This window comes from Pelophylax lessonae, assembly GCF_965119305.1.
Source record: "Pelophylax lessonae genome assembly, chromosome: 4".
In the NCBI taxonomy this organism is placed as follows: Eukaryota; Metazoa; Chordata; class Amphibia; order Anura; family Ranidae; genus Pelophylax; species Pelophylax lessonae.
Genome location: NC_138771.1, coordinates 384,475,140 through 384,502,697, shown reverse-complemented (window position 1 = coordinate 384,502,697; position 27,558 = coordinate 384,475,140). Strand labels below are relative to the sequence as shown.

The 27,558-nt window shown below is 45.1% G+C and overlaps 1 protein-coding gene across 1 annotated transcript in view; it reads left to right on the top strand.

Annotated features, from left to right (window-relative positions):
• The window catches only part of CTNNA1 (catenin alpha 1), a 342,634-nt gene that overhangs the window by 242,753 nt on the left and 72,323 nt on the right, over window positions 1-27,558 (top strand). The window contains exons 11-14 of the mRNA XM_082255676.1: window positions 1,151-1,307; window positions 1,714-1,914; window positions 2,665-2,816; window positions 3,221-3,331. Of these exons, the coding sequence (XP_082111802.1) occupies window positions 1,151-1,307; window positions 1,714-1,914; window positions 2,665-2,816; window positions 3,221-3,331 (621 nt within the window). The remainder of the gene's footprint in view (window positions 1-1,150; window positions 1,308-1,713; window positions 1,915-2,664; window positions 2,817-3,220; window positions 3,332-27,558) is intronic.

Sequence of the window (27,558 nt, the reverse complement as noted above, 5' to 3'; positions counted from 1 at the left end):
TTTTTCTACTTACCTTAAAATCCATTTCTCTGATGTTCACTGACTGAGACAGCATCCACCCCTCTATGGAGTTGGATTACTTCTAACACTGCTTGTAACAAAACTGAGTACCTAAAGCAGAGAGGGGGAGTATACCTCCTGGGACTGCCCAGAGGAGAAGTCCCAGTTTTGTTTTGGCCTAGTGTTCTTCTCCTCTAGGGGGAAGTATAACCCAATGGATAAGAAAATCAGGAGCTGTGTCCGTCAATGAACACCAGAGAAATAGATTTTAGGGTAAGTCAAAATCCAATTTTTCAGGCCCAATTCAGACCTAGTGCAGTGGGAGCTCATTTTCCCCATGATTTGCATATGGCAGCCAGTTCATTTCAGTGGGTTGCCCTACAAGTGGCAAAGTAGCTCGTGTTGCTGTTTGCACATTTTTTGCTATGCATTTTTCTGTGTTTGCTGCTTGTTTCTTCACAATGCAATGTTTGCAGAGGTGGTGGGAGCAATCTCCTGGAGAAGGGGGAGGACAGGTTCAGGGTGTGGGTTTAAGGAGGTCAAGCTACTTCCTTCTACTGGTTCTTCTGTCCTGAATACCAAATTCAGGACTGCTAATAAAGGAGTTTTCACCAGTATGCTGAGGTATTGCCTTGTTTAGGAAAAATAGAAAGCGTTTTCTTTTCTGCAAAAGATGTACATTATTGATGCATTAGGGGAGCTGGAATTTAGAAAAAAAAATTGAACTTATCCTTTAAGAATGATACCAGAATCATGGCTGCAGATTCAGCCATGATCCTGATATTGTCACCATTTCCCAAGGATGTATGATTTATTATATACTGAATAATTTTGCACAATCTATTTCACTTTTACTTTTTGTTGGATAAACTAAAGATGTATTGATTTGATGCATCTTTTTTGATTTGCACATTTTTTTGTTATGAATTATTTTTATTTTTTATGCATCGATTTATTGATTTAATGCACTCTGAATGAATTTATGTGCCATTTTTTTTTTTTTTTGAGCAATGCTACTGTATATAACCTTTGTTTTATATCATTCAGAAAACTATGCAGCAGCTTGGTTTAGGTAGAGGGTAGATTTTTTTGCATTTGCTTTTGAGTAGATCACAGTACACCTGTGATAAATAAATTACTGTTTTTGCAGGTTATCAATGCTGCTTTGGCACTTGCAGCCAAACCACATAGTAAAGTGGCACAGGAAACAATGGATCTATTCAAAGATCAGTGGGAAAGACAAGTTCGCATTTTGACTGATGCTGTTGATGATATTACTTCAATCGATGATTTTTTGGCTGTTTCAGGTAAATTTACCTTACTGTTTTGTTTCTAGCATCCATTTGCAAAAAATGCTCAAAACATTATTAGGAGGCAAATGCACATTTTTTTTCTCTGGTCTGGAAAGAAATGTACTCATTTCCTCTTGTGGAATGACAATGACACCATGCCTTTTTGTGTAATTAAGCTACACTAATTAGTTTCAGCCCTGCCCAGTTGTCTATTGTTTGACCTCCACAGCATAGCGGCACTAAATAGTTCCATGTTTTTTTAACAAGTAAGCAAATGAGAGAATTTCATTGTATGGTTTTACATGTCAAATAAAACGGTATAAAAAAAAAAAAAATCAGAAATCTGTTGTTTAACTATATTTGTGCATATCCTTACTATCAGGATTCAAATTGAAGTTTTTTTTTTTCTTAAACATTTCAGAGAACCATATTTTGGAGGATGTTAATAAATGTGTAATAGCTCTTCAGGAAAAAGATGTTGATGGATTGGATCGTACTGCTGGCGCAATCCGTGGGCGTGCAGCTAGAGTTATACATGTTGTCACTTCTGAGATGGATAACTATGAACCAGGAGTTTACACAGAAAAGGTTCTGGAAGCCACAAAACTTTTGTCAGACACTGGTATGATTCATACAATCATCTGTACGAATAGGTCCATGCTACTGAATATCTTTATGCTTTTAATGTTTTATTTTAGCTACTAATAAAACATGCATTAACAAACCTTTACAGAATAGTAAAATTAGTACTGAAATCACATCTGTCAGAATTAAAGCCTAGCTCTTTGCATTATGTGTTTTCTTGCACAGAAGTTTGGCCTGTATCTTTCCCAGTTGTAATAATAGTATATTAGAGTTTAATGCTGGATGCAATTTGAAGAACTCTAAGCGTGTTGTGCGCCCAATTGAATCATATAAAATGGGATGCTTTTGTGATCTTAAAGGGAATATTAGTTTGGTGGGGGGCACCTTTTATCAGACCTAAAAGAGGTTAATTCCAGGTGGAGTGATGGATTCAGGGATATATTTGACTGTCAAAACCATAAACCAGATTAGCTTTTGGGTGTCTAAGGTTGGAATTTATGAATTCTTTTGACGGATATTAAATAATGCAGGCTTGTCTAGTAATCTCAGTTTTTAGGTTTCATCCACATAGAGACCCAATACTCTGCAAAGCATGTAGAACACAATCAGGGGGAATTCAATAAACCACAACACTTTTTTGGCAGTGTTTTTAGCAGATACATAAATCATTTGCCTGCACTGACATCTGTTGTGCGGAGGCACAATGGATTTTTAAAGAATGTCGCTCTTTGACTTGCCCTAAAGGAGTACTAAACCTGTTTTGACATTTTTACCTTTCTCCTTTTAGTTATGCCACGGTTCACGGAGCAAGTTGAGGCAGCAGTGGAAGCCCTTAGTGGAGACTCTAACCAGCAAATGGATGAAAATGAGTTTATTGATGCATCTAGACTGGTGTATGATGGCATTCGTGATATTCGCAAGGCTGTACTGATGATACGGGTATGATATCGTTGTTTAGCAATAAGTGCAAATAGTAGCAATGAAATAGTAAAGAATCAGTCCCAAGTATTTGCAGTTTACTTTATCACATTTTTGGCTCTCAGTTGAGCCATTGTTTTCATACTAAAGCTTTGGCTGGACAGATAATCATTATCTCACCACTTGGTTAAACTACTAAAGTTTGAAATTGTGAAATGATTTTCCTACCTGACAAAGTGGTCTGTCTGTCATCAGTTTTACCACAAACTGTTTTAACTGTGGACCTCCCAATATGGTAATTTTAAATTGTTCAAATGTAAAATCCTTGATTTTTGTTTGTTTGAGAAATAGCACTAAATGCATTTAACTTACATTTCATGTCATCTTGCACAACAAAACATTCATAATAAAATATTTTGTTACAGACACCAGAAGAGTTGGATGATTCTGATTTTGAGACTGAAGATTTTGATGTGAGAAGTCGAACTAGTGTTCAGACTGAAGATGACCAGCTAATTGCTGGCCAGAGCGCAAGAGTGAGTTTTATTTAAAATATACAGTAGACACGCAAAGTCTGCATCTGAAAGATTTCTTTGTAATCAAAGTATTACAGTGTTGCAAATGCAATTTGCCCTTCACCAGTTAGGAAACACTAATGAGGCATAGTAACCAATGAATAGATATATGTATAGGAAACCAGAAATAGAGTAATCAAATACCCGTTTACATTGTATAAAGTAGCAGGTGTATACAATTAAGACCTAACCACTAAGCTGTGCCAACACAGTTTAAAATTCACACTTGTATAATCACTATATAAGCATTCATGTCTATCGCTTAAGAACCACTAATGAAAAGGAGATAAAAACAAACCCATGTTTAATTTAAATCTGCGTTGTGAGAAATTGGTTGGAGAGTAGCTAAATGTGCAATCCATGTTGTGAAACAAAATACACACACACTTTGTGTATACACAACACCACACACTATAGATAATGTTATATTTGCTTTGATAGCTTCTGATAAATACTTGCAAAGATTGTACTAAAGAAGACCGAAATATATTTCTGTTGAGGACCGGAAGCCAAATCTGAAAGGCAAAAGAAAAAAAAAGCCACGGAGGTTTTATGCTGTGTCTGAAATTTAAAGTATTTCAGGTGAAGAGTTGCCCTAAGATCATCCATGGCACTTTCAGCAAACTTGTCTGTCAGTAATCCTGATTTGTCTATGGTTCATTGACGGACGCAGTTCCTGATGCATATCAGTAGGGTTATACTGCCCCCTACAGGAGTAGGACACTAGACAGAAAAAAAAGTCCTGGCTACGCCTATGGGCAGTTCCGGAGGGTACACCCTCTCTCTCCCTGCATAGGAGGTCAGTTTTAACCTGTCTAGTCAGGAGTAAGGACCTACAACCCTGCTGGGATCTCTGGTCCTGGCAAAGTTTTTTTTTTTTTTTTTTTTCTTTTTCTCTAAAATTTTTTTTTTTTTTTTTTTAGTTCACTTTCTCCGGATTTTTCCTGTAAGATCTACAAGCAACTATGCCGGATCTGGGCGACTGGCTGGATGTATAAATCCAGTGGTCACCCCAGCTGGCCAACGAGCACGCGCAGACCTTAGCTCCGCACTGGGTCGGCGGCCGCGACATCATCCCACTGGACGGGGACTGGCCCCGCAAGTTAAACGTCTCGCCAGGTCACACACGTCAGGGCCTAGGCCTGAGTCGTAGCGTTCCTTTTTGGCCGACAGCCCCCACTTCGGCAGAGAGGGGTATTGTCAGGATGTGGTGCCTGCCTGTGTTCCTGGTATGGTTAGTAAATGTTCCCCCCTTTTCCCCCTAGTGGATTTCGGGGTGGACGCGGCCCTCACAATTCTGGTTCCCCTCTGTCCTGTTGTGCACCCCCTCTTCTATCTTCCCCCCCCCCCTCCACGCGGGGGACTGTTTGGGCCTACTCCCGGGGGCAGGGACCACTTTCTCAGGCCACATGGGGGGAGTCAGGGGTGCGGCGATCGTGCCTCAGTCTATATTTCCAAGGCCTACCTACTGATTGATTGCGTGGTGGAGTCTGGAGGGTCCTCCTGAAGGCCTCGGTCGATCTGCTCACCACACGGTGCCGCCATTTTCTTGTAGCCACATGTGCTACAGTGATCGGCGGCCATCTTTGTACACCCGGTTTCAGCCATTTTCCGGTGGATTCTTTGCTGGGAATCTAGTTGGGAGTGCCTGGAGGCGTTTTTCGGTGGGTGGAGCCCCTCCCTTCATCCTGGGCAGTTTCAAGCTCACTTCCTGTTGGAGAGCTGCTGCTGACACCTTCAGATGTTCTGGGACTGTCTGATGCATATTGGGACAGTGAGTTCTGGGGGTCTCTCTCTCTGTTGGGGGTCTTCAGCGTTTGCCTGACCTTCGGGGGGGGGGGGGGGGTCGCTGTAGCGTAGTGGGCCTTTTTTTTTTTTTTTTTCTTTTGCAAAAAAAAAAAAAAAAAACATTTTTTTTCAAATTTTGCTGGCAGGTTCTTCTGGTGCAGTGTGGACCCTGCAGAACATGTGTTCCCACCTGACCCCCTCACGGAGGCCGCAGGGCCTTCCGGGTCTCAACTGTCCACCATTGCAATTTCAGCGGTTCTGGAAGCATTTGTGTCCCAGGTGGAGGTGGCATTGAGAGGGCTAGGTGCGAAGAAATGATCCTCCACCTACCCCTGCCTCATCTGATGTCTCGGATTCTGAGTCTGACTCAGCCACCGCAGACGTGGGTCTCCCTGCCAGTTCTGTTACCTCGTGCCCTGCCTCCTCGGATAATGAGGATGACATTTCTACCTCCCCTGCCGCACAAGATAAGGCGCTGGTGGATGCACTGGTTGTTTCTGTGCGTGACACCCGGGAATTTGGAGGACGCAGCTGTGGCTGCGCCTGGGGCGCAGGTTGCATTTGGCACTCACATGCCATCCACAGTAGAAATTATTTTTCTCTTCCTAGCTTATTTTGCTAACATGCTCATAAAAGAATGGGACTGTCCAAGATGTTCCCCTGGGTTGTCTAAGCGGAGGAGTCTCTGGTAAAGAAGTGGGCTGTACCACCTAAGGTTGACCCACCGGTCTCCAGACTGAATAAGGCTACCATTATCCCAGTGGAGGAATCCCCATCCTTTAAGGACCTGGGGGATAGGTAGGCGGAGGCTGTGGCTCGCGATCTGTACTCCCTGGCTGGGTCTGCACTGAGAAAAGTGTTTGCGATTGCCCTTGTCTGACTGATGGGCGGAGTTCCAATGCCGTAACTTGGTAAGGAAGCAAGTTCCTTCTGCCTTGGGCGAGCTGTTGGACCACCTGGTGCAGGGGCTGCAATTGTTTGCAATGCCGACACTAGACACGTCTCCCTTATTGGGTCACCTGTTTCGGCAGTGGTTATCTTGCGTGTACTTTGGCTGAAGTATTGGTCTGCGAATCAAACTTCTAAGAAGGCCTTAAATGATCTCCCTTTTCGAGGGGATCGCCTGTTTGGCGTTGCCATGGATGACATTATGTAAGGGTCTCACAGGGGGGGAAAGTGTACTTTTCTTCCACAGACTAACAAGGGTGAGGACCCTCGTCACAGACGGGGTTCCTCCTTTTCGGCTCACAAACAGTTTCTTCATCCCTCGGGGACAGTCGATGAGGCGAAGTCCTTCAAGACTTCCTCTGGTGGCTCCAAGCGACCCTGGTCTGGCAAACAAAAGTCTGTTTTTTTCCAGACCTGCGGACAGAGCCTACTCGGCCTGAAGGTGCGTCCTCACCAATATCTGGGGTGGGGGGACGTCTTGCCGGTTCTCGGACCTGCGGCTTGCCCAGATACCAGATCGAGTTTCGCTCTATGGCGCAGTACAGGATCTGGTTCAATAAGGCTGGACCTAATGGCCCTGGATGGTTCCGTGCGACTCAAAAATTCAACATGGTATTGGTTCGCACAATGGTGGCTTCCCTTCATCAGGGGGATTCCTGGTCTCCATAGACATCAAAGATGCCTACCTTCACATCCCGTTATGTGCAGGACACCAACGGGTTCTCCGTTTTACTGTGGGAGAGGATCACTATCAGTTTGTGGCGTTACCCTTTGGTCTTGCCTCTGCTCGTCGGGTCTTCACAAAGGTGTTGGCTCCGGTCCTGGCGCTGTTGCGACAGCGGGGGGGGGGGGGAAACGGTCCTTAGTTACCTGAACAATCTGCTTCTCTGTGCGGAGTCCCCTACGGTGCGGACAACGAATTTGGAAATAAACATGAAAACTCTGGAGGAGTTTGGGTGGATTCTGAACCTTCAGAAGTTGTCCCTGGTCCCTTCCATGAGACTGGACTATCTGGGCCTGACTTTGGACTCGTCCTCAGCAAGGATGTTTCTCCCTCCGGAAAAACTCTTCAAACTTCAGACTGCGGTTCAGCTGATGCTGTCCAGCACATGGTCATCCCTTCGAACCTGCATGCAAGCTCTGGGACTAATGGTGTCGTCTTTCAAGGTGGTCATTTTCGCTCAATCCCTCACAAGGATCCTCCAGAAGGAAATCCTTCTCAAATGGAACAAGAATCTAAGCTGTCTGGACATTCGGATCCAGCTGAGCCAGGTGACCAGGGAGTCACTGATCTGGTGGCTTCGGTCCCCGATGCCCAAGCAGGAAAATCCTTCCTCCCCGTATACTGGACAATTGTAACCACGGATGCAAGCCTGTCCAGGTGGGGAGGAGTCCTCGGCAGGTTCTCTGCTCAGGGAGTATGGTCCCTGGAGAAATCTAGGTTACCAATCAATGTCCTGTAGCTGAGAGCGATCCGGCTTTCCCTAGTCCATTGGACTGGGCACCTGCAGGTTGTCCAGTGCAAATTCAATCGGACTATGCCACAGTTGTGGCTTACGTCATTCACCAATGTGGCAACAAGAGTGTCCTTGGGGCCTTGGAAGTGACAGGCATTCTACGTTGGGCAAGTCAAATTCGCTCTCTGTACTCACGGATGGCCCAAGAAATGGGCTGCCTGCGTCTCCTGCGACTATTTCCAGATGGATCAGACACACAGTGGTGCAGGCTTATTCAATTAAGGGTAAGGTTCTACCTTTCCCTGTTTTGGCACATTTTACTCGGGCGCTTAGTGCTTCCTGGGCTTTTCACCATACAGGCATCTGTGCTTCAGGTTGCAAGGCGGCTACCTGGTTGTCTATTCACACCTTTACCAAATTTTATAAGGTGGATGTGCTGGCATCTGCAGATGCCTCTTTTGGCCACAAAGTTTTGCAGACTGCTTTTTGGAGGGCTTTTTGGCCTTCCTTGAGGGTGTTTTACTGTTTTGTTTCAGTTGGACTTCATCTTGCTGTTCTGATGAGTCCTATGTTCCCTTGTTGGCTATGTTTAGCCTTGGGGATTTGTTTGGTTCTGCTGTTCCCACCCCTCATTTTATGGCACTGCTTTGGGACGTCCCTACTGATATGCATGAGGAACTGCGTCCGTCAATGAACTAGAGAAAACTCGATTTTTGACTTACTGTAAAATCCTTTTCTCTTAAGTTCATTGACGGACGCAGTACCCGCCCCTCTATTTTGAGTTGGGTTGGTATTACTTCTCTGACACTGCTTTGATACAAAACTGACATCTTATGCAGGAAGAGAGAGGGTGTACCCTCGGACTGCCCAGAGGCATAGCCAGAACTTTTTTTCTGTCTAGTCTCCTACTCCTGTAGGGGGCAGTATAACCCTACTGATATGCATCAGGAACTGCGTCAAACAATGAACTTAAGAGAGAGGATTTTACGGTAAGTCAAAAATCCATTTTTTGTTTCCTTTTACTAAAGATTTTATTGAAAATGTTTAACATTATCGACATTCTATTCAACATCATATAAAATTCATAGTACATTAGCATTGAAGATCTGTCCGGTGAGTAAAATAGTGTTGACTGCCCAGAAATAACAGTAGGCAATCGGAAGGAGACCTTAAAAGTAGCCAAAAAAAATTACCTAAGTTTGACCTAAGTGGGGAGAGGATATCACCAATCCAGTTCCCCTCACCCCCCTTTTCCTAATATTTTCCCATGTACTGTATGTCCTCTGGGTGCCGTAACCTGTGTGGGATACAAAAAATGAACAGAAGGGGGCGCCAGCTAAGTGTAGCATTAATGGATTTATTATAACTAAAAAGCCAAATGAAAACCACCTGAAGGCACCCCTTCTGTTACTTTTTTTGTAATTTCAGAGATTCCTTCCTGTCTCAGGTGGAGCTGCCTACTAACCTGCAACACCCTTCCTATGGGATTTTTATTAACATTTTATGAACTATCTTTGCTATTGCCTTCACATTTATTTAGGGAGGTAGAAGCTAATTCATGTGGAGGGGTGCATTAGCAATTGTGTGCGCCACATTTTCTATTTGAATCTGTGTGGATTATATTTTACATTCTGCTAGAAGTCGTCTTTGCATTCATGTAGATACAGCGATGTGGTAAGCTAGAGGGAAACTGGATGGAAGAGCAAGGTGTAGGTGTATGAGATGTTTTCAGGATTTTAGAGGCCATAGGTAGCTTTATGGGATGAAATGGGGGATGTGGCTTCTGAGAATTTGAAGGATGGTGGAATGGTCACATTGGGGTGAATCTAAGAGGGGGGGGGGTCCCAACTTTGGGAAGCAGAGACTGTTTTTACAGGAGTTATAGGGCATTCCTTTTCAACCTGATAGCAGGTTTCCAAGTGTTAGAAAATGGATATATCTCTACCAGACATTGCCAATGTGAAGGGTCCTTTTTGGGTGGTTAAAAAGGAGACATTATTTGTTGGTATACAAGGATATGTTTGAAGACGTGTGAATTCGTCCAGTTCAGAGAAAAGCAGGTCATATTATCCTGGCTCATGTGAATTATTTCTTCTTTATATTGTAAATCGAACTCATTCATGATGAACAATCTCAGATCATGGGTGGATGCTATGATTTCCAGTGTGGGATCAGGGATTCTGCTGCATTCAACAAATGTAGTATCAACGAGTCTTTATATTGGTTAAGTGGTGTGTAGTAAGAATGGGGCTGGATGGAAGTGTATTGATGTTGGTGTTGTGATTTTAACCACTTCAGCTCCTGGAGGTTTTACCCCCTTCCTGACCAGGCCATTTTTTTGCAATACAGCACAGTTTTGCTTTAACTGACAATTGCACGGTCGTGCGACACTATGCCCAAGTACAAAAAAATATTTTTTACTTTCTGCTATAAAACATACCCAATAAAAAAAAAAAAAAAAAAATCAAATTTTTTCCTCAATTTAGGCCAATATGTATTCTGCTACATATTTTTGGTAAAAAAAAAAACAAAAAAAACATAATAAGTGTTTATTGATTGGATTGTGCAAAAGTTATAGCATCGCCAAACTATGGAATACATTTATGGACTTTTCATTTTTTTTAAATTGTTTATTAGTAATGGCTACGATTAGCAATTTTTAGCAGGACTGCAACATTGTGGTGGACAAATCTAAGTGACACTTTTTGGGGACCAGTGACACCAATACAGTGATCAGTGCTAAAAAAATACACTTACTGTATAAATGACACTGGCAGGAAAGAGGTTAACATCAGGGGCGATCAAGGAGTTAAGTGTGCTCCTAGGTGAGTGCTTTCCTAACTGGGGGGGTGGTGGATGCACTAGAGGAAAAGAGAGATCTGTGTTTCAGCTTAGCTGAAAGACAAGATCTCTCTTTTCCTCCCTGACAGAACAGCGGTCTGCCTTGTTTACGGTCATTCTGCCCCCCGACATCTCCCCCCCCCCCCCCGACATCTCCTGCACAAAATCACATACATGTATGTAAAATTGCGCAGCCGGGCCGCCCTTCCACAGTATATATGCAGTGGGCGGTCCGGAACTGGTTAATGATGCAACAACATACCTTAGTCCAAAATGGCTGGATCAGTGGGCAGTGCCACCATGTGTGGCACTGCCCAAGTGTCCTATTTGTGGCTTCTCTAGCATCTGGAATGTTCGCTGATATTTGATGGGGCTATACAGGGGTCCTATACCATTGAGACCCAAGCTTATATTTGATCCCCTGGATGTTGACATTGCTTGGGCTTTTAAAGGTTTTATTGTTGATCTGTTCCCAGCTTTGTTAAAGTTTTGGGTAAGTCCAGTGTTGCCGAAAATATTTTTTGTCATCAAAATGAACATTGTTTTAGTCGACTATAATGGAACTAAAACACCTGGATAACTAAAATGGTATTTTAGTCAAAAGACTATGATTAAAACTAATGCCCCGTACACACGTGCAGATTATCTGAAGACTTTTGTCTGCAGACTTACCAAAACCATATAATATGAGGTCAAACCTAAACACTTTCAATTTGTATGCAATCCGGCAGGCCCTTGCACTACATATGTTGGTCTGTGATTGCAGCGCTGCTACAAAGTGTTAACGTGCATAAATAACATAAAATGCCATAAAATTCACTGGTGCATAATAAATAGATAATTCATACTAAAACGATATTTCATAAAGTGCTGTTGTACTTTGCTAAAAATTGTGCAAAATAACTTGTTAAATATCACCAAAAAACAGGTGCAAAAAATAGTGTTATAATAGAGACCAAATATTAGTCCTTTTCTTTCCAAATTATAAAGTGCTGGTGCTCATCCGTGCTGCTTGTGGGGTCTCCCCCTTTGTGGATCTACCGTACTTACCACAGTGTGGCTTAAACAAAGCAGGAAGTGATGACCATGATGATCCTTGGAATCATTGATACTTGCTGAAAATCCGGAAGAATCCTTTTCCACTTTAGATACTCCCAAGTGTCCTCATAAAAACAAAAGGCTTTCCATAGTGAAGACCGTTTTAAAACTTGAATTTATTGAGGTTAAAAGACAATGGGATACTCACAAACATGATAAAACAAAAGACATATAGATGTGCACTCGGCTCGGTGGTTAGCTGCTCCCGCAGCGTGCGCTTCACCGACCGGATATCATGTGACAGACCGCTCGGCCAATGGCCAGTAGCCATTGGCCGAGCGGTCTGTCACATGATATTTATGGCATTTTATGTTATTTTATGGCATTTTATGTTATTTATGCACGTTAACACTTTGTAGGAGCGCTGCAATCACAGACCAACACATTTAAAAAGCACTTGCACTTTTTTTATTGCAGCAGGCAGCTCATTTATTTAATTTAATTGAAATCTCATTTATTCACCATAAGCGCGAGGTTCATCAGTCTTACACCTTGCACTACATAGAAAAGGTAAATCTGCAGACAAAAGTCTTCAGATAATCTGCACGTGTGTACGGGGCATTAGTCTTAAATTGATGTCAAAATTAACACTGCACTACCACATAAGAATAAGTAGGGTGCATCTACTAAGCTGTTGAAAGAAAAAGAAAAAAAAAAAAGGCCCTTATTTTTTGGGTAATATGAGCAATGGCATTATAGCCAATAGAGTTTACAGTTTTTTGTGCTTTTTTATATTTTAAAGTTGCACTTCTGTTTGTCAAAACCAATATTTTTGTTTCTGAAACTTTTGATTTTATTTTTAATGACGTTCTATATCACAATCGCTAAATTTATTTCTGTAGTGCATGTTCAAACCTGCGGCGGCTGTTGGGCTCGAGGTGCAGATAGTTTAGCATCCACGAGTACGCGTCTCACGCGGCCAGGTGTGGCTGAAAATTTAGGCCACGGCTTTGTGGCCTACTTTTCGGAAACTATGTGAGGCGGCCCCTGTCCCCTGAAGCCGCTGCCCCCCGTTTGGGCTTCCGCCCTCCCCTCCGCTGCCCCTGGGTGGACGCCCACAAAAATTTAGGCTGCGGCCTATTGGGGCTTGCGGCCGAGTCGGGCGCCTCCATTGGGGGGCGGCAGCCCTAGTTTAGCTGAAGCCTCCTCTCTTCCTTTGAGCATCTGCCGGGCTGGGATCTGTGCACTTGGGGTCTTTGGGCCCCCCTCCCCTCCCTGGGTGAGGTTATGAGATGCTGTTGCCACATGCTCTTAAGGGGGGCTGGTTGAATTTGCTGCTGATCTTCTTTTGGGCACCTTTCGGGCTCAGGATCTGTGCAACTGTGGCTGGGCCTCCACTTTGTTTGAGGATGCCCCACAGATGCTCAATTGGGTTTAGGTGGAGACATGCTGGCCAGTCCATCATCTTTACCCCCAGCTTCTTAAGCAAGGCAGTGATGGTCTTGGAGGTGTGTTCGGGGTCATTATCATAATGTTGGAATACTGCCTTGCGACCCAGTCACTGAAGGGAGGGGATCATGCTTTACTTCAGTATGTCACAGTACATGTTGGCATTCATGGTTCCCTCAATGAACTGTAGCTCCCCAGTGCCAGTAGCACTCATGCAGCCCCAGACTATGACACTCCCACCACCATGCTTGACTGTAGGCAAGACACACTTGTCTTTGTACTCCTCACCTGGTTGCCGCCACACACGCTTGACACCATCTGAACCAAATAAGTTTATCTTGGTCTCATTATACCATAGGACATGGTTCCAGTAATCCATGTCCTTAGCCTGCTTGTCTTCAGCAAACTGTTTGTGGGCTTTCTTGTGCATCATCTTTAGAAGAGGCTTCCCTCTGGAACGACAGCCATGCAGATCAATTTGATATAGTGTATGGTCTGAGCACTGACAGGCTGACCCCCGCCCCTTCAGCCTCTGCAGCAAAGCTGACAGCACTCATATGTCTATTTTTCAAAGACATCCCCTGGATATGACCCTGAGCACGTGCACTCAACTTCTTTGGTTGACCATGGCGAGGCCAATTCTGAGTGGAAACTGTCCTGTTAAACCGCTGTATGGTCTTGGCCACTGTGCTGCAGCTCAGTTTCAGGGTCTTGGCAAACTTCCTATAGCCTATGCCATCTTTATGTAGAGCAAAAATCCTTTTTTTTTTTTTTTTCAGATCCTCAGAGTTCTTTGCCATGAGGTGCCATGTTGAACTTACAGTGACCAGTTTGAGAGAGTGAGAGCGATAACACCAAATTTAATACACCTGCCCCCCATTCACACCTGAGACCTTGTAACACTAGGGAGGGAAAATGGCAAATTGGCTCCAATTTGGACATGTTCACTTAGGAGTGTTCTCACTTTTGTTGCCAGCGGTTTAGACATTAATGGCTGTGTTGAATTATTTTGCGGGGACAGCAAATTTACACTGTTATACAAGCTGTACACTCACTACTTTACATTGTAGCAAAGAGTCATTTCTTCAGTGTAAAATATAAAGGGTGTACTCACTTTTCTGAGATAGTGTGTATATGTATGTATGTTCAGTTGGTGTCAAGCGTGTGTGGGGGCAACCAGGTGAGGAGTACAAAGACAAGTGTGTCTTGCCTACAGTCAAGCATGGTGGGGGGAATGTCCTGGTCTGGGGCTGCATGAGTTCTGCTGGCACTGGGGAGCTACAGTTCATTGAGGGTACCATGAATGCCAACATGTACTGCGACCACAAGCACACCTCCAAGACGACCACTGCCTTGCTAAAGAAGCAGATGGTAAAGGTGATGGACTGGCCAAGCATGTCTTCAGACCTAAACCCTTTTGAGCATTTGTGAGGCATCTTCAAATGGAAGGTGGAGGAGCGCAAGGTCTTGAATATCCACCAGCTCCGTGATGTAGTTATGGAGAAGTGGAAGAGGTCTCCAGTGGCAACCTGTGAAGCTCTGGTGAACTCCATGCCCAAGAGGTTTAAGGCAGTGCTGGAAAATAATGATGGCCATAGAAAATATTGACACTTTGGGCCCAATTTGGACATTTTATTTTAGGGGTGTACTCCCTTTTGTTGCCAGCGGTTTAGACATTAATGGCTGTGTGTTGAGTTAGTTTGAGGGGACAGCAAATTTACCCTTATACAAGCTGTACACTCACTACTTTACACTGTAGCAAAGTATAATTTCTTAAGAGCCGGTTCACACTGGGGCGACTTGTCAGACAACCTGGTCGCCTGACAAGTCGCCGTGGGTCACCTGCCATAGAGTAGCACAGGACCTGTTCTAATAGGAGCGACACAAGTCGCTCCGACTTAGAAAAAGGGTCCTGTACTACTTTGGGGCGACCTGAAGCGACCTGCATTGACTTCAATGATATATGAAGTCTGTGCATTCCGCTCCGAGGTCGCGGTGCGTGCTGTGCACCGCGACTTCACAGGTCGCCCCGGCAAGTCGGGTCGCTCCTATGTGAACCGGCTCTCAGTGTTGTCACATGAAAAGATATAATAAAATATTTACAAAAATGTGAGGGGTGTACTCACTTTTGTGAGATACTGTAGATCATGTGAATAAACAAATAAGTGATATCATTGAAAAACACTCCTGTGATCTAAAAAATGTATATCCAAATGTTATATAAGGTGCTAAAATAAATATATTTGTATATACACTACCGTTCAAAAGTTTGGGGTCACTTAGAAATGTCCTTATATTTGAAAGAAAAGCACAGTTTTTTCAATGAAGATAACATTAAATTAATCAGAAATACCTTCTAGACATTGTTAATGTGGTAAATAACTATTCTAGCTGGAAATGGCTTATTTTTTTATGTAATATTTACATTTAAGTGTACAGAGGCCCATTTCCAGCAACCATCACTCCTGTGTTCTAATGGTATATTGTGTTAGCTAATCGTGTTAACCACTTTACCACCGGAGGATTTTGCTGTCTTCCGTCCAGGCCACTTTTTGCAATTCGGCGCTGTGCGACTTTAACTGACAATTGCGCGGTCATGCGACGCCATACCCAAACGAAATTTACGTCCTTTTTTTTCCCACAAACAGAGCTTTCTTTTGGTGGTATTTGATCACCAGTGCGATTTTTTACTTTTTGCGCTATAAACAAAAAAAGAACGTTTGTTTTGAAAAAATAACAATATTTTTAACATAAAGTTATTGCGTTTACTAAGGGAAAGATTTCTGTCATTTTTGGTGTTTTTTTTTTTTTTAACGCGTAATGGCGGTGATCTGCAATTTTTTTTTGCGGGACTGCGACATTGCTGCGGACAGATCGGACCCTTGACTGACATTTTTGACACTTTTGGGGGTACCGGTGACATTACTGCAGTAATCAGTGCTATAAATATGCACTGTTACTGTAAAAATGACACTGGCAGTGAAGGGGTTAATTTTATTGGAGAGGGAGGGGTTAATGTATGCCTGGTGCTTACTGACGTGTGGGGGGGGGAGGTGACTGTGTGAGACAGGGACAGATCGGATGTCCAGCTATTCTGAACACTCCGATCTGTCAGTCCCTGTCACTATGGAGATCCGCCCGCTCTGTTTACACAGGACGATCGGGGCAAAGCAGCTGCGATCGGGGCAGAGCAGCGGCGATCGCCGCTGCTCCTCCCCTGGCCCGACTCCCGCTGTGAATGAAAACAGCGGGAGCGCGCCTCCGGCGGTGCGCGAGCGCCGCCTACAGGGGGAGGAGTCCAGCGACATAGGTCTACGTCGCTGGACGGGAACGAGCCACTTTGCCGCAGTACGCTCAATGTGAGCGGTGGGCAAGTGGTTAAAAGGCTAATTGATGATTACAAATCCCTTGCACAATTATGCTAGCACAGTTGAAAACTTGTGCTGATTAGAGAAGCTATAAAACTGGCCTTCCTTTTTGAGCTAGTTGAGTATCTGGAGCATTAGCATTTGTGAGTTCGATTATACTCTCAAAATTGCCAGAAAAAGAGAACTTTCTTCTTAAACTCGACAGTCTATTCTTGTTCTGAGAAATGAAGGCTATTCCATGCGAGAAATGTCCAAGACACTGAAGATTTCCTACAACGGTGTGTACTACTCCTTTCAGAGAACAGCTCAAATGGGCTCTGACCAGAATAGAAAGTGAAGTGGGAGGCCTAAGCAAGAGGACCAAGTACATTAGAGTTTCTAAACAATAAATAATAAACGGTCCAGTAAGACTCCGTTCACACTGGGGCGGTCGCCTGACAGGTCGGCGTAGGTCGCCTGCCATAGAGTAGCTGTGGACCCGTTCTAATAGGAGCGACACAAGTCGCTCTGACTTAGAAAAAGGGTCCGGAGCTTCTTTGGGGCGACATGGAGCGACCTGCATTGACTTCAATGATATGAAGTCCGTGCTGGCCGATCCGAGGTCGCGGTGCGAGCTGAGCACCGCGACCTGTGAGGTCGCCCCGGCAAGTAGCGTCGCCCCAGTGTGAACGGGGTCTAACACTAATAGTGATAACGCCTCCATCCCTAAATCATTTACATACAGAAAGGGAAGGTTGCCCTGGGACTTTAAATGAGGTGAACACAGGTGGCCACTCAATGGAGTAAATGTAATCTCAATTTAATGAGAAGTGTAAAAAATTACATCATGTAACATGGTACATAAAACGTTTTCCAAGCCAAACAAAGGTATAGGCACAAATATAGTACATGCTCGAAATTAGTAACTGTGTTGTTGCATGGTTGTAAACAGGCATCTTAATAACTTTGACGCATTTCCCGAGCAATCTGCTTGCTTCTTCAGAAATGGATGCACACATGCATGTCTGTGAAAACACATAAGCATAAATAGTATTGTAACAACAATCCAAAAATTAGTTATTGATGATGTTTGCAGGGTACAAAACCCATGAAGGATCCCGAGTCAGGGACCCATACTTACACGTTGGCTGGGCCTGGACAGCGAAGAGACACTGACATCCAGTGGCGGCATAAACGCCTGATCCGGGAGCTGATGGAAAGGGACCTAGAAACACCCACCTGGGAGAGGATGAGGGACAGGAAATTGGTATGGGTGTGTAGAATGAAGTGCCAGATGTCCATGATCTGGATGTCATTGTCTCTTCGCTGTCCAGGCCCGGCCAACGTGTAAGTATGGGTCCCTGACTCGGGATTCTTCATGGGTTTTGTACCCTGCAAACATCATCAATAACTAATTTTTGGATTGTTGTTACAATACTATTTATGCTTATGTGTTTTCACAGACATGCATGTGTGCATCCATTTCTGAAGAAGCAAGCAGTTTGCTCGGGAAATGCGTCAAAGTTATTAAGATGCCTGTGTACAACCATGCAACAACACAGTTACTAATTTTGAGCTTGTACTACATGTGTGCCTATACCTTTGTTTGGCTTGGTAAACGTTTTATGTACCATGTTACATGATGTAATTTTTTACACTTATTAAATTGAGATGATTACATTTACTCCATTGAGTGGCCACCTGTGTTTGCTTCATTTAAAGTCCCAGGGCAACCTTCCCTTTCTGTATGTACATTAGAGTTTCTAGTTTGAGAGATAGATGCCTCCACAGGTCCTCAACTGGCTGCTTCATTAAATGGTACCCGCAAAATGCCAGTCTCAACATCCACAGTAAAGAGGCGACCCTGAGATGTTGGCCTCCTAGACAGAGTGGCAAAGAAAAAGCCACATCGGAGACTGGCCAATAAATGGAAAAGATTAAGATGGGCAAAAGAACACAAGACATTGGACAATGGAAGATTGGAAAAAAGTGTTATGGACCGAGGAATCTAAGTTTGAGGTGTTTGGGTCACACAGAAGAACATTTGTGAGACTCGGAACAAGTGAACAAATGCTGGTGGAGAGCCTGATGCCATCTGTCAAGCATGTTGGAGGTAAATGTGATGGTCTGGGGCTTCTTTACTGCTGGTAAAGTGGGAGTTTTGAATAAGGAAGGCGATCACTCCATTTTGCAACGCCATGTCATACCCTGTGGACAGCGTTTGATTGGAGCCAATTTCCTCCTACAACAGGACAATGACCCAAAGCACACATCCAAACTATGCAAGAACTATTTAGGAAAGAAGCAGTCAGCTGGTATTCGGTTTGTAATGGAATGGCCACCGCAGTCACCAGATCTCAACCCTATTGAGCTGTTGTAGGAGCAGCTTGACCGTATGGTATGTAAGAAGTGCCCATCAACCCAATCCAACTTGTGGGAGGTGCTTCAGGAAGCGTGGGGTGAAATTTCTTCAGATTACTTCGACTAATTGACAGCTAGAATGCCAAAGGTCTGCAAGGGCTGTAATTGCTGCAAATGGAGATTTATTTGATGAACGCTTAGTTTGAAGGACAAAATTATTTTTTTCAAATAAAAATCATTATTTCTAATCTCGTCAATGTCCTAATATTTCTATTCATTTTGCAACTCATTTGATGAACACAAGTGTGTTTTCATTGAAAACATGAAATTGGGTGACCCCAAACTTTTGAACGGTAGTGTACATGCAATAAAAAATGTAAATATGTAGTGGAAAATAACAGTCCAAGATGTGTAAACCAAAGTTCTTCATCGCAAACCTTCGGTGAAAATCACACACATAAACGTCTTCATCAAAAAGTACCAAGTGGAGAAAAGTGCCTTGTGCCTTCGGGGCCATACTCGCTGATCTTTATATCTACAGAGCATATAGATATAAGCCAGATTTGGATCCGCTCTCCTACTCCTTGTCCATCTGGCGGCTGGTTCTCTGAATATACTCATACACAGATGGGTAGACAAAAGAAACAATCCATAGTGTAAATCTTTAAAGACTGAGTTTATTAAATTAAAAGCAGCTAAATGCACACTTACAATCGTGCTGTGAAATCAGAGCATGTACAAATACAATCTCTAAGGTGCCGTGCTTTTCACAGACTGGTCCATTCAAAACCGGAGGTGTCGGAATGACGCTCGAAGCTTCGCCAGCTAGATTTTGTCAGGAGCCCTGACAAAACGCGTTTGTCAGTGCTTCGAGTGTCTCTACGTCCGATTCATGGAACACACAGCACCTTGGAGATTGTACCTGTACATTCTCTAAATTCACAGCACGATTGTGAGTTCACATTTAGCTGCTTTTAATTTAATAAACTCAGTCTTTATAGATTTACATTATAGATTGTTTCTTTTGTCTACCCATCTGTGTGTGAGTATATTCAGAGAACCAGACGGACAAGGAGTAGGAGAGAGAATCCAAATCTGGCTTCTATCTAAATGCTCTTTGCCCCTGTAGGGATGCGACTCTGTGGTGAGTGTGGACCTGAAGAGGGGGGAGCATGAGTGAACACCACTTATCCCTCACTGAGTATTAGGGCACAAGTCACTTTTTGATGAAGATGTTGAGTACCTGAGTATCTGTGAGTACCTGAGTATCTGTGAGTACCTGAGTATCTGTGAGTACCTGAGTATCTGTGAGTACCTGAGTATCTGTGAGTACCTGAGTATCTGTGAGTACCTGAGTATCTGTGTACCTGTGAGTACTTGAGTATCTGGGAGTACCTGAGTATCTGGGAGTACCTGTTGCTACCTGAGTGTCTGGGAGTACCTATCACTACCTGAGTGTTGTGCGTCTGACCGGGCTGTGCGACTGAGTGTTGCGTCTGACCGGGCTGTGCGACTGAGCGTTGTGCGTCTGACCGGGCTGTGCGACTGAGCGTTGTGCGTCTGACCGGGTGGTGCGACTGAGCGTTGTGCGTCTGACCGGGCGGTGCGACTGAGCGTTGTGCGTCTGACCGGGCTGTGCGACTCAGTGTTGTGCGTCTGACCGGGCTGTGCGTCTCAGTGTTGTGCGTCTGACCGGGCTGTGCGACTCAGTGCTGTGCGTCTGACCGGGCTGTGCGACTCGGTGTTGTGCGTCTGACCGGGCTGTGCGACTGAATGTTGTGCGTCTGACCGCGCTGTGCGACTTAGTGTTGTGCGTCTGACCGGGCTGTGCGACTTAGTGTTGTGCGTCTGACCGGGCTGTGCGACTCAGCGTTGTGCGTCTGACCGGGCTGTGAGATTGTGAGTGTTGGGTGACTGACCGGTGTCAAGTGAGTGGAGCGGAATACCAGAGGGTGAGAAGGTAGCGTTAGGAAGCCCGGAAATAGCCACATAGGATAGACTTAAATCGCTGAATCCCCATTAGATTAGATAGTAGGTACAATGCCCGGCGGGTGTGGAGATGCGACTCGGTGTACATCTTGTGATATGTATGCGTTCCTCGGTCATGCGATCGAGGGCGAATACAAATGCGCAAAATGTGAGCACGTTGCTTCCCTGGAAGCTCAGGTCCTGAATCTAGGGAAGCAGCTGGCAACACTGAGACGAATGTCCATACCGGAGGAGAGCCAGGATTGTACCAATCAGGTGCAGACAGGGGCCTGCACAGAGGTGGGCGGAGTATCGGAGGTGCAGGCATCAGAGCAGAGCAGAGGGGTGACAGTTAGGAGGGGTAGAAGGGGACAAGTCAAGGAGGCTGATCCTGGGCTGGAGCACCCCAATAGATACGCCCCGTTGTGTGATGTTGGGGAAACCAGTCAGGGACCAGCATTGCTGGAGCAGAGCGACACCCCTAGCTGCCAGGGGAAGAACTCCTCCAGTGAGGCCGGGAGAAAGGGAAAGGAAAGACAGGTGTTGGTGGTAGGGGACTCAATTATTAGAAGGGCAGACAGTGTAATCTGTGACAAAGACCGTGTGTGCCGAACAGTCTGTTTGCCGGGCGCTCGGGTTCGGCACATCGCGGATCGGGTGAACAGATTATTGGGTGGGGCTGGGGAAGACCCAGCTGTCATGGTACACGTGGGTACCAATGACATAGGCAGAGGAAGACGGAGAGTCCTAAACGATTTCAGGGACTTAGGCGCTAAGTTGAGGACTAGGACCTCCAAGGTAGTATTTTCCGAAATACTACCTGTACCTCGAGCCACACCAGAGAGGCAGCGGGAGATTAGGGAAGTTAACGAGTGGCTGAGGAGCTGGTGTAGTAAGGAGGGTTTCGGGTTCCTGGAGAACTGGGCCGACTTCTCAGTCGGTCACCGGCTCTTTGGTAGGGACGGATTGCACCTAAATGGGGAGGGTGCAGCCGTACTGGGTGCGAGGATGGCCAAAAAGTTAGAGGGGCTTTTAAACTAGGGAATGGGGGGGAGGGTACAGATGTAGAATTAGCCAGTGGAAAGCAAGTTTCAGAGGGCAGAAATGGGGGCATTAGCGGTAGGGTGTTCGGAGCTCCTATACCCAGGGTGGGTACGGGGAAAAATCAAGAGAGCAGCCTAAAAACATCAAAATTACGAGGCTTGTATACCAATGCCAGAAGCCTGGCCAACAAGATGGGAGAGCTGGAGCTGCTGATGTTTGAGGAGGACTTAGATTTTGTGGGGATAACTGAGACTTGGTTTGACAGCTCTCATGACTGGATGGTGACCATTGGGGGTATTCCCTTTATCGCAGAGATAGAGAGGGTAAAAAAGGGGGAGGGGTATGTTTGTATATTAAGAACAGTATACAGGTAAATATGAGGGATGATATTAATAATGGAGCTATGGACGAGGCAGAATCCCTATGGGTAGAGCTTCAAAGGAAAGGCACGGTGAGGAAGGTAATATTGGGCGTATGCTATAGGCCCCCAAACCAGAGGGAGGAGGGTGAGGTGGACCTCATGTTACAGATAGGATTGGCAGCAAGGATGGGAAATGTCATTATAATGGGGGACTTTAATTATCCTGATATAGACTGGGCAGAAGGAACCGCGCATTCAGCCAAGGCTCGGTAGTTCCTAAATGTTTTGCAGGACAATTTCATGGGTCAGATGGTGAATGCACGGACAAGAAACAATGCGGTACTTGACCTACTGATTACCAACAATACAGACCTGCTCACGGATATAGAAATACGGGACAACTTAGGGAACAGTGACCATAGGTCAATTGGTTTCAGTATTAATTACAGTAATAGGAAACACAAGGGTAATATAAGGACACTGAATTTCAAAAGAGCCAATTTCCCTAAACTGCGCTCGCTGCTAGAAAATATCAAATGGGATAGAACCCTGGGAACAAAGAACACGGAGGAAAAATGGGAGTGCTTCAAGAGCATACTTAACAAGGGGGTGGGCCAGTGCATTCCACAGGGAAATAAATTTAAAAGAGCAAAACTAAACCCTGGGTGGCTAAACTCCAACATAAAAATGTATATTAGAGCTAAAGAAAAGGCCTTCAAAAAATACAAGACTGAGGGGTCATTGGCAGCATTTAAGCACTACAAAGAGTGTAATAAGAAATGTAAAGATGAAATCAGGGCGGCTAAAATAGAACACGAGAGACATATAGCGGAGGAGAGTAAAAAGAACCCCAAGAAGTTCTTTAAGTATATAAACAGTAAGAAAGCGAGGCCAGAACACATTGGCCCCATAAAAGATGATAAAGGAAAAATGGCCACTGAGGACAGAGAAAAGGCGGAAGTGTTAAATAATTTCTTTTCTTCAGTCTTTACAAAGGAATCGGGGGGCTACACGAACCCCGCTTGTAAGGCCGAACTAAATAATACACCTCAGGAAGTGCCGCCATGGCTAACAGAGGATAGACTTAGAGCTAAACTAGAGAAACTTAACATAAATAAATCCCCGGGACCGGATGGCTTGCACCCGAGGGTTCTTAATGAGCTCAGCCAGGTGATTGCCAGACCATTATTCTTGATCTTTAAGGATAGTTTACAGACAGGTATGGTGCCAGCTGATTGGAAAAAAGCCAACGTGGTACCAATATTTAAAAAGGGGCCGAGATATATCCCGGGTAACTATAGGCCGGTCAGCCTAACATCAGTAGTCTGCAAAATTTTGGAGGGGATGATAAGGGACCACATACAAGACTTTAGTAATGAAAACGGTATTATAAGTAGTAATCAGCATGGATTCATGAAAAATCGTTCATGCCAAACCAATCTATTAACCTTCTACGATGAAGTGAGCTGCCACTTAGATAAAGGTAAGCCTGTGGATGTGGTGTATCTGGACTTTGCAAAGGCCTTTGACACCGTTCCCCACAAACGCTTACTGTACAAACTAAGGAAGGTAGGTATGGACCATAAGGCGAGTACCTGGATAGAGAACTGGCTCCAGGGGAGAGTCCAGAGGGTGGTGATTAATGGGGAGTACTCTGATTGGGCGGGTGTGGAAAGTGGGGTCCCCCAGGGTTCTGTCCTGGGACCAATCCTGTTTAATTTATTCATAAATGATCTAGAGGAGGGGATATCTAGTACAATCTCAGTATTTGCAGATGATACTAAATTAGGCATGCCAATATCTTCTATGCAGGATGTGGAAATCTTGCAAGCAGACCTGAACAAAATAACGGGGTGGGCAACTACATGGCAGATGAGATTTAATGTAGAAAAATGTAAAGTAATGCACTTGGGGGCCAGAAACCAGAAAGCAAGCTACTCACTAGGGGGGGAACCTCTGGGTGAGTCTAGGATGGAAAGGGACCTGGGGGTACTGGTAGACAACAGGCTTGGAAGTGGCATGCAATGCCAAGCCGCTGCAAGCAAAGCCAACAGAATACTGGGTTGTATAAAAAAGGGGATTCACTCCAGAAATAAAGAGATTATTCTTCCACTCTACAAGACTCTGGTCCGGCCACATCTGGAGTATGCTGTCCAGTTCTGGGCACCGGTCCTCAGGAAGGATGTGCTGGAACTGGAGAAAGTCCAGAGAAGGGCAACAAAAATAATTAGGGGAATGGAGGACATCAGCTATGAGGAAAGACTACAAGCACTGAATTTATTCTCTCTGGAGAAGAGACGATTGAGGGGGGATATGATATCAATGTACAAATACTGTACTGGCGACCCTAGCATAAGGAACAAACTATTCAGAGAAAGGAGATTCAATAAGACACGTGGCCACTCACTAAAACTTGAGGAAAGGCGGTTTAACCTTAAAGTGCGTAAGGGGTTCTTCACTGTAAGAGCGGTAAGGATGTGGAATTCTCTTCCGCAAGCAGTCGTATCAGCGGGGAGCATTGATAGTTTCAAAAAACTATTGGATGGACACCTTAAAGACCACAACATACAGGGGTATACAATGTACGGTTAAAAGCAAACACACACACACATCATAGGTTGAACTGGATGGACTTGTGTCTTTTTTTCAGCCTCACTAACTATGTAACTATGTAACTATGTTTGTGTGTGATTTTCCCTGAAGGTTGATACTAAGAACTTTGGTTTACACATCTTGGACTGTTATTTTTCACTGCATATATACATTTTTTAATTTTTATTCATATTTTTATTGCATATGTTCATTGCACGTATATAGAAATATATTTATTTTAGCACTTAATATATATTTGGATATACTTTTTTGTATCACAGGAGTGTTTTTTAATATCACTTATTTGTTTATTCACATGATCTATATATGTTGTAAGCACTTTCATTGATGGTTTAAAAAAGATTGTTTCTCTATCGTTCATTGATGGACGCAGTCTCTGTTCTTCATAACAGTAGGGTTATACTGCCCCCTATAGGAGTAGGACACTAGGCAGAAAAAAAGTTCTGGCTATGCCTATGGGCAGTCACAGGGGGTATATCCTCTCTCCCTGCTATAGGATGTCAGTTTTTATCTGCCTATTTAGGAGTAAGGACCTAGTTCCTTGGTGGGATCTCTGGTTCTGGCAGAAGTTTTTTTGTAGATGGATAGTTTTTTTCTCCGGATTTTTTTCCTGTGGGATCTGCAAGCAACTAAGCCGGATCTGGACGACGGGCTGGATATATAGATCCAGTGGTCATCCTAGCCGGCCAGCGAGTGCGCTCAGACCCCAGCTCTGCGCTAGGTCGGCCGCGACATAGTCCCACCAGACGGGGACTGGCTCCGCGAGTTAAACGTCTCACCAGGTCGCATACGACCGGGTCTAGGCCCGAGTCGCAGCGTTCCTATTGGCCGACAGACCCCCCCCCCCCCCACTTCAGCCGAGAGGGATTCTGTCAGGAGATGGCGCCCGCCTGTGGCAGGTATTGTACGTAAATATCTCTCGCCCCCCCCAGCGGGTTTTGGGGTGAACACGGGCCCCTCCTTTGGACCCTTCCACTCCTGGGTTCACCTCTTTACTGTCACGCACACCCCCTCCTTACTTGTCCCCCTTCCTACCCCCTTCTCCCCTCACTACTGGGGCTATGGGACGCTTGCAGCTACTCCCGGGGGCTGGGACCAGGCGTCGGGGGGGGGGGGGGCGCCGGCGACCAGGTGATTGATTGTGGGGGATGAGATTCGCCTGTTACTCCCTGGGCCTCCTTTTTGTTAAACCCGTCCAGGAGGCTAGGAGGTTTTTTCAACTTTTTGCTGCGGGGTTCCCCTGGTGCAACATGGACCCTGCAGTACACTTTTCCCCACCTGACCCAGGTTTTGGCCTGCTCCCAGGACCCTCTGTCACAGATGCGCTGGTGGTTCGTGGGGTCAGTATCAGCTGCAGTGGCGGCTGGTGCTCAAAATTTTTGGGGGGGCGCAAAAAGAAAAATGTAATAGGTATTGCTTCGCACCAAAAAACGCAGTAAAAAAATTGCGTGACTTTAAAGCTGTGCCCCCTTCAATGCAATGAACACTGTGCTGTGCCCCCTTCAATGCAATGAACACTGTGCGGTGCCCCCTTCAATGCAATGAACACTGTGCTGTGCCCCCTTCAATGCAATGAACACTGTGCTGTGCCCCCACAATGCAGAGTTCAGCATGCATGCCCCTTTCAATTCAGAGCGCCATAGCATTGTCCCCAATCACTGCAGCGCGCCACAGCATTGTCCCCAATGATTGCAGAGTGCCCACAGCATTGTCCCCCAATGATTGCAGAGTGCCACAGCATTGTACCCCAATGATTGCAGAGTGCCACAGCATTGTACCCCAATGATTGCAGAGTGCCCACAGCATTGTACCCCAATGATTGCAGAGTGCCCACAGCATTGTACCCCAATGATTGCAGAGTGCCCACAGCATTGTACCCCAATGATTGCAGAGTGCCCACAGCATTGTACCCCAATGATTGCAGAGTGCCCACAGCATTGTACCCCAATGATTGCAGAGTGCCCACAGCATTGTACCCCAATGATTGCAGAGTGCCCACAGCATTGTACCCCAATGATTGCAGAGTGCCACAGAATTGTACCCCAATGATTGCAGAGTGCCACAGAATTGTACCCCAATGATTGCAGAGTGCCACAGAATTGTACCCCAATGATTGCAGAGTGCCACAGAATTGTACCCCAATGATTGCAGAGTGCCCACAGCATTGTACCCCAATGATTGCAGAGTGCCCACAGCATTGTACCCCAATAAATACAGAGCGCCTCAGCATTGTACCCCAATAAATGCAGAGTGCCACAGAATTGTACCCCAATGATTGCAGAGTGCCACAGAATTGTACCCCAATGATTGCAGAGTGCCACAGAATTGTACCCCAATGATTGCAGAGTGCCACAGAATTGTACCCCAATGATTGCAGAGTGCCACAGAATTGTACCCCAATGATTGCAGAGTGCCACAGAATTGTACCCCAATGATTGCAGAGTGCCACAGAATTGTGCCCCAATGATTGCAGAGTGCCACAGAATTGTGCCCCAATGATTGCAGAGTGCCACAGAATTGTACCCCAATGATTGCAGAGTGCCACAGAATTGTACCCCAATGATTGCAGAGTGCCACAGCATTGTACCCCAATGATTGCAGAGTGCCACAGCATTGTACCCCAATGATTGCAGAGTGCCACAGCATTGTACCCCAATGATTGCAGAGTGCCACAGCATTGTACCCCAATGATTGCAGAGTGCCACAGCATTGTACCCCAATGATTGCAGAGTGCCACAGCATTGTACCCCAATGATTGCAGAGTGCCACAGCATTGTACCCCAATGATTGCAGAGTGCCACAGCATTGTACCCCAATGATTGCAGAGTGCCACAGCATTGTACCCCAATGATTGCAGAGTGCCACAGCATTGTACCCCAATGATTGCAGAGTGCCACAGCATTGTACCCCAATGATTGCAGAGTGCCACAGCATTGTACCCCAATGATTGCAGAGTGCCACAGCATTGTACCC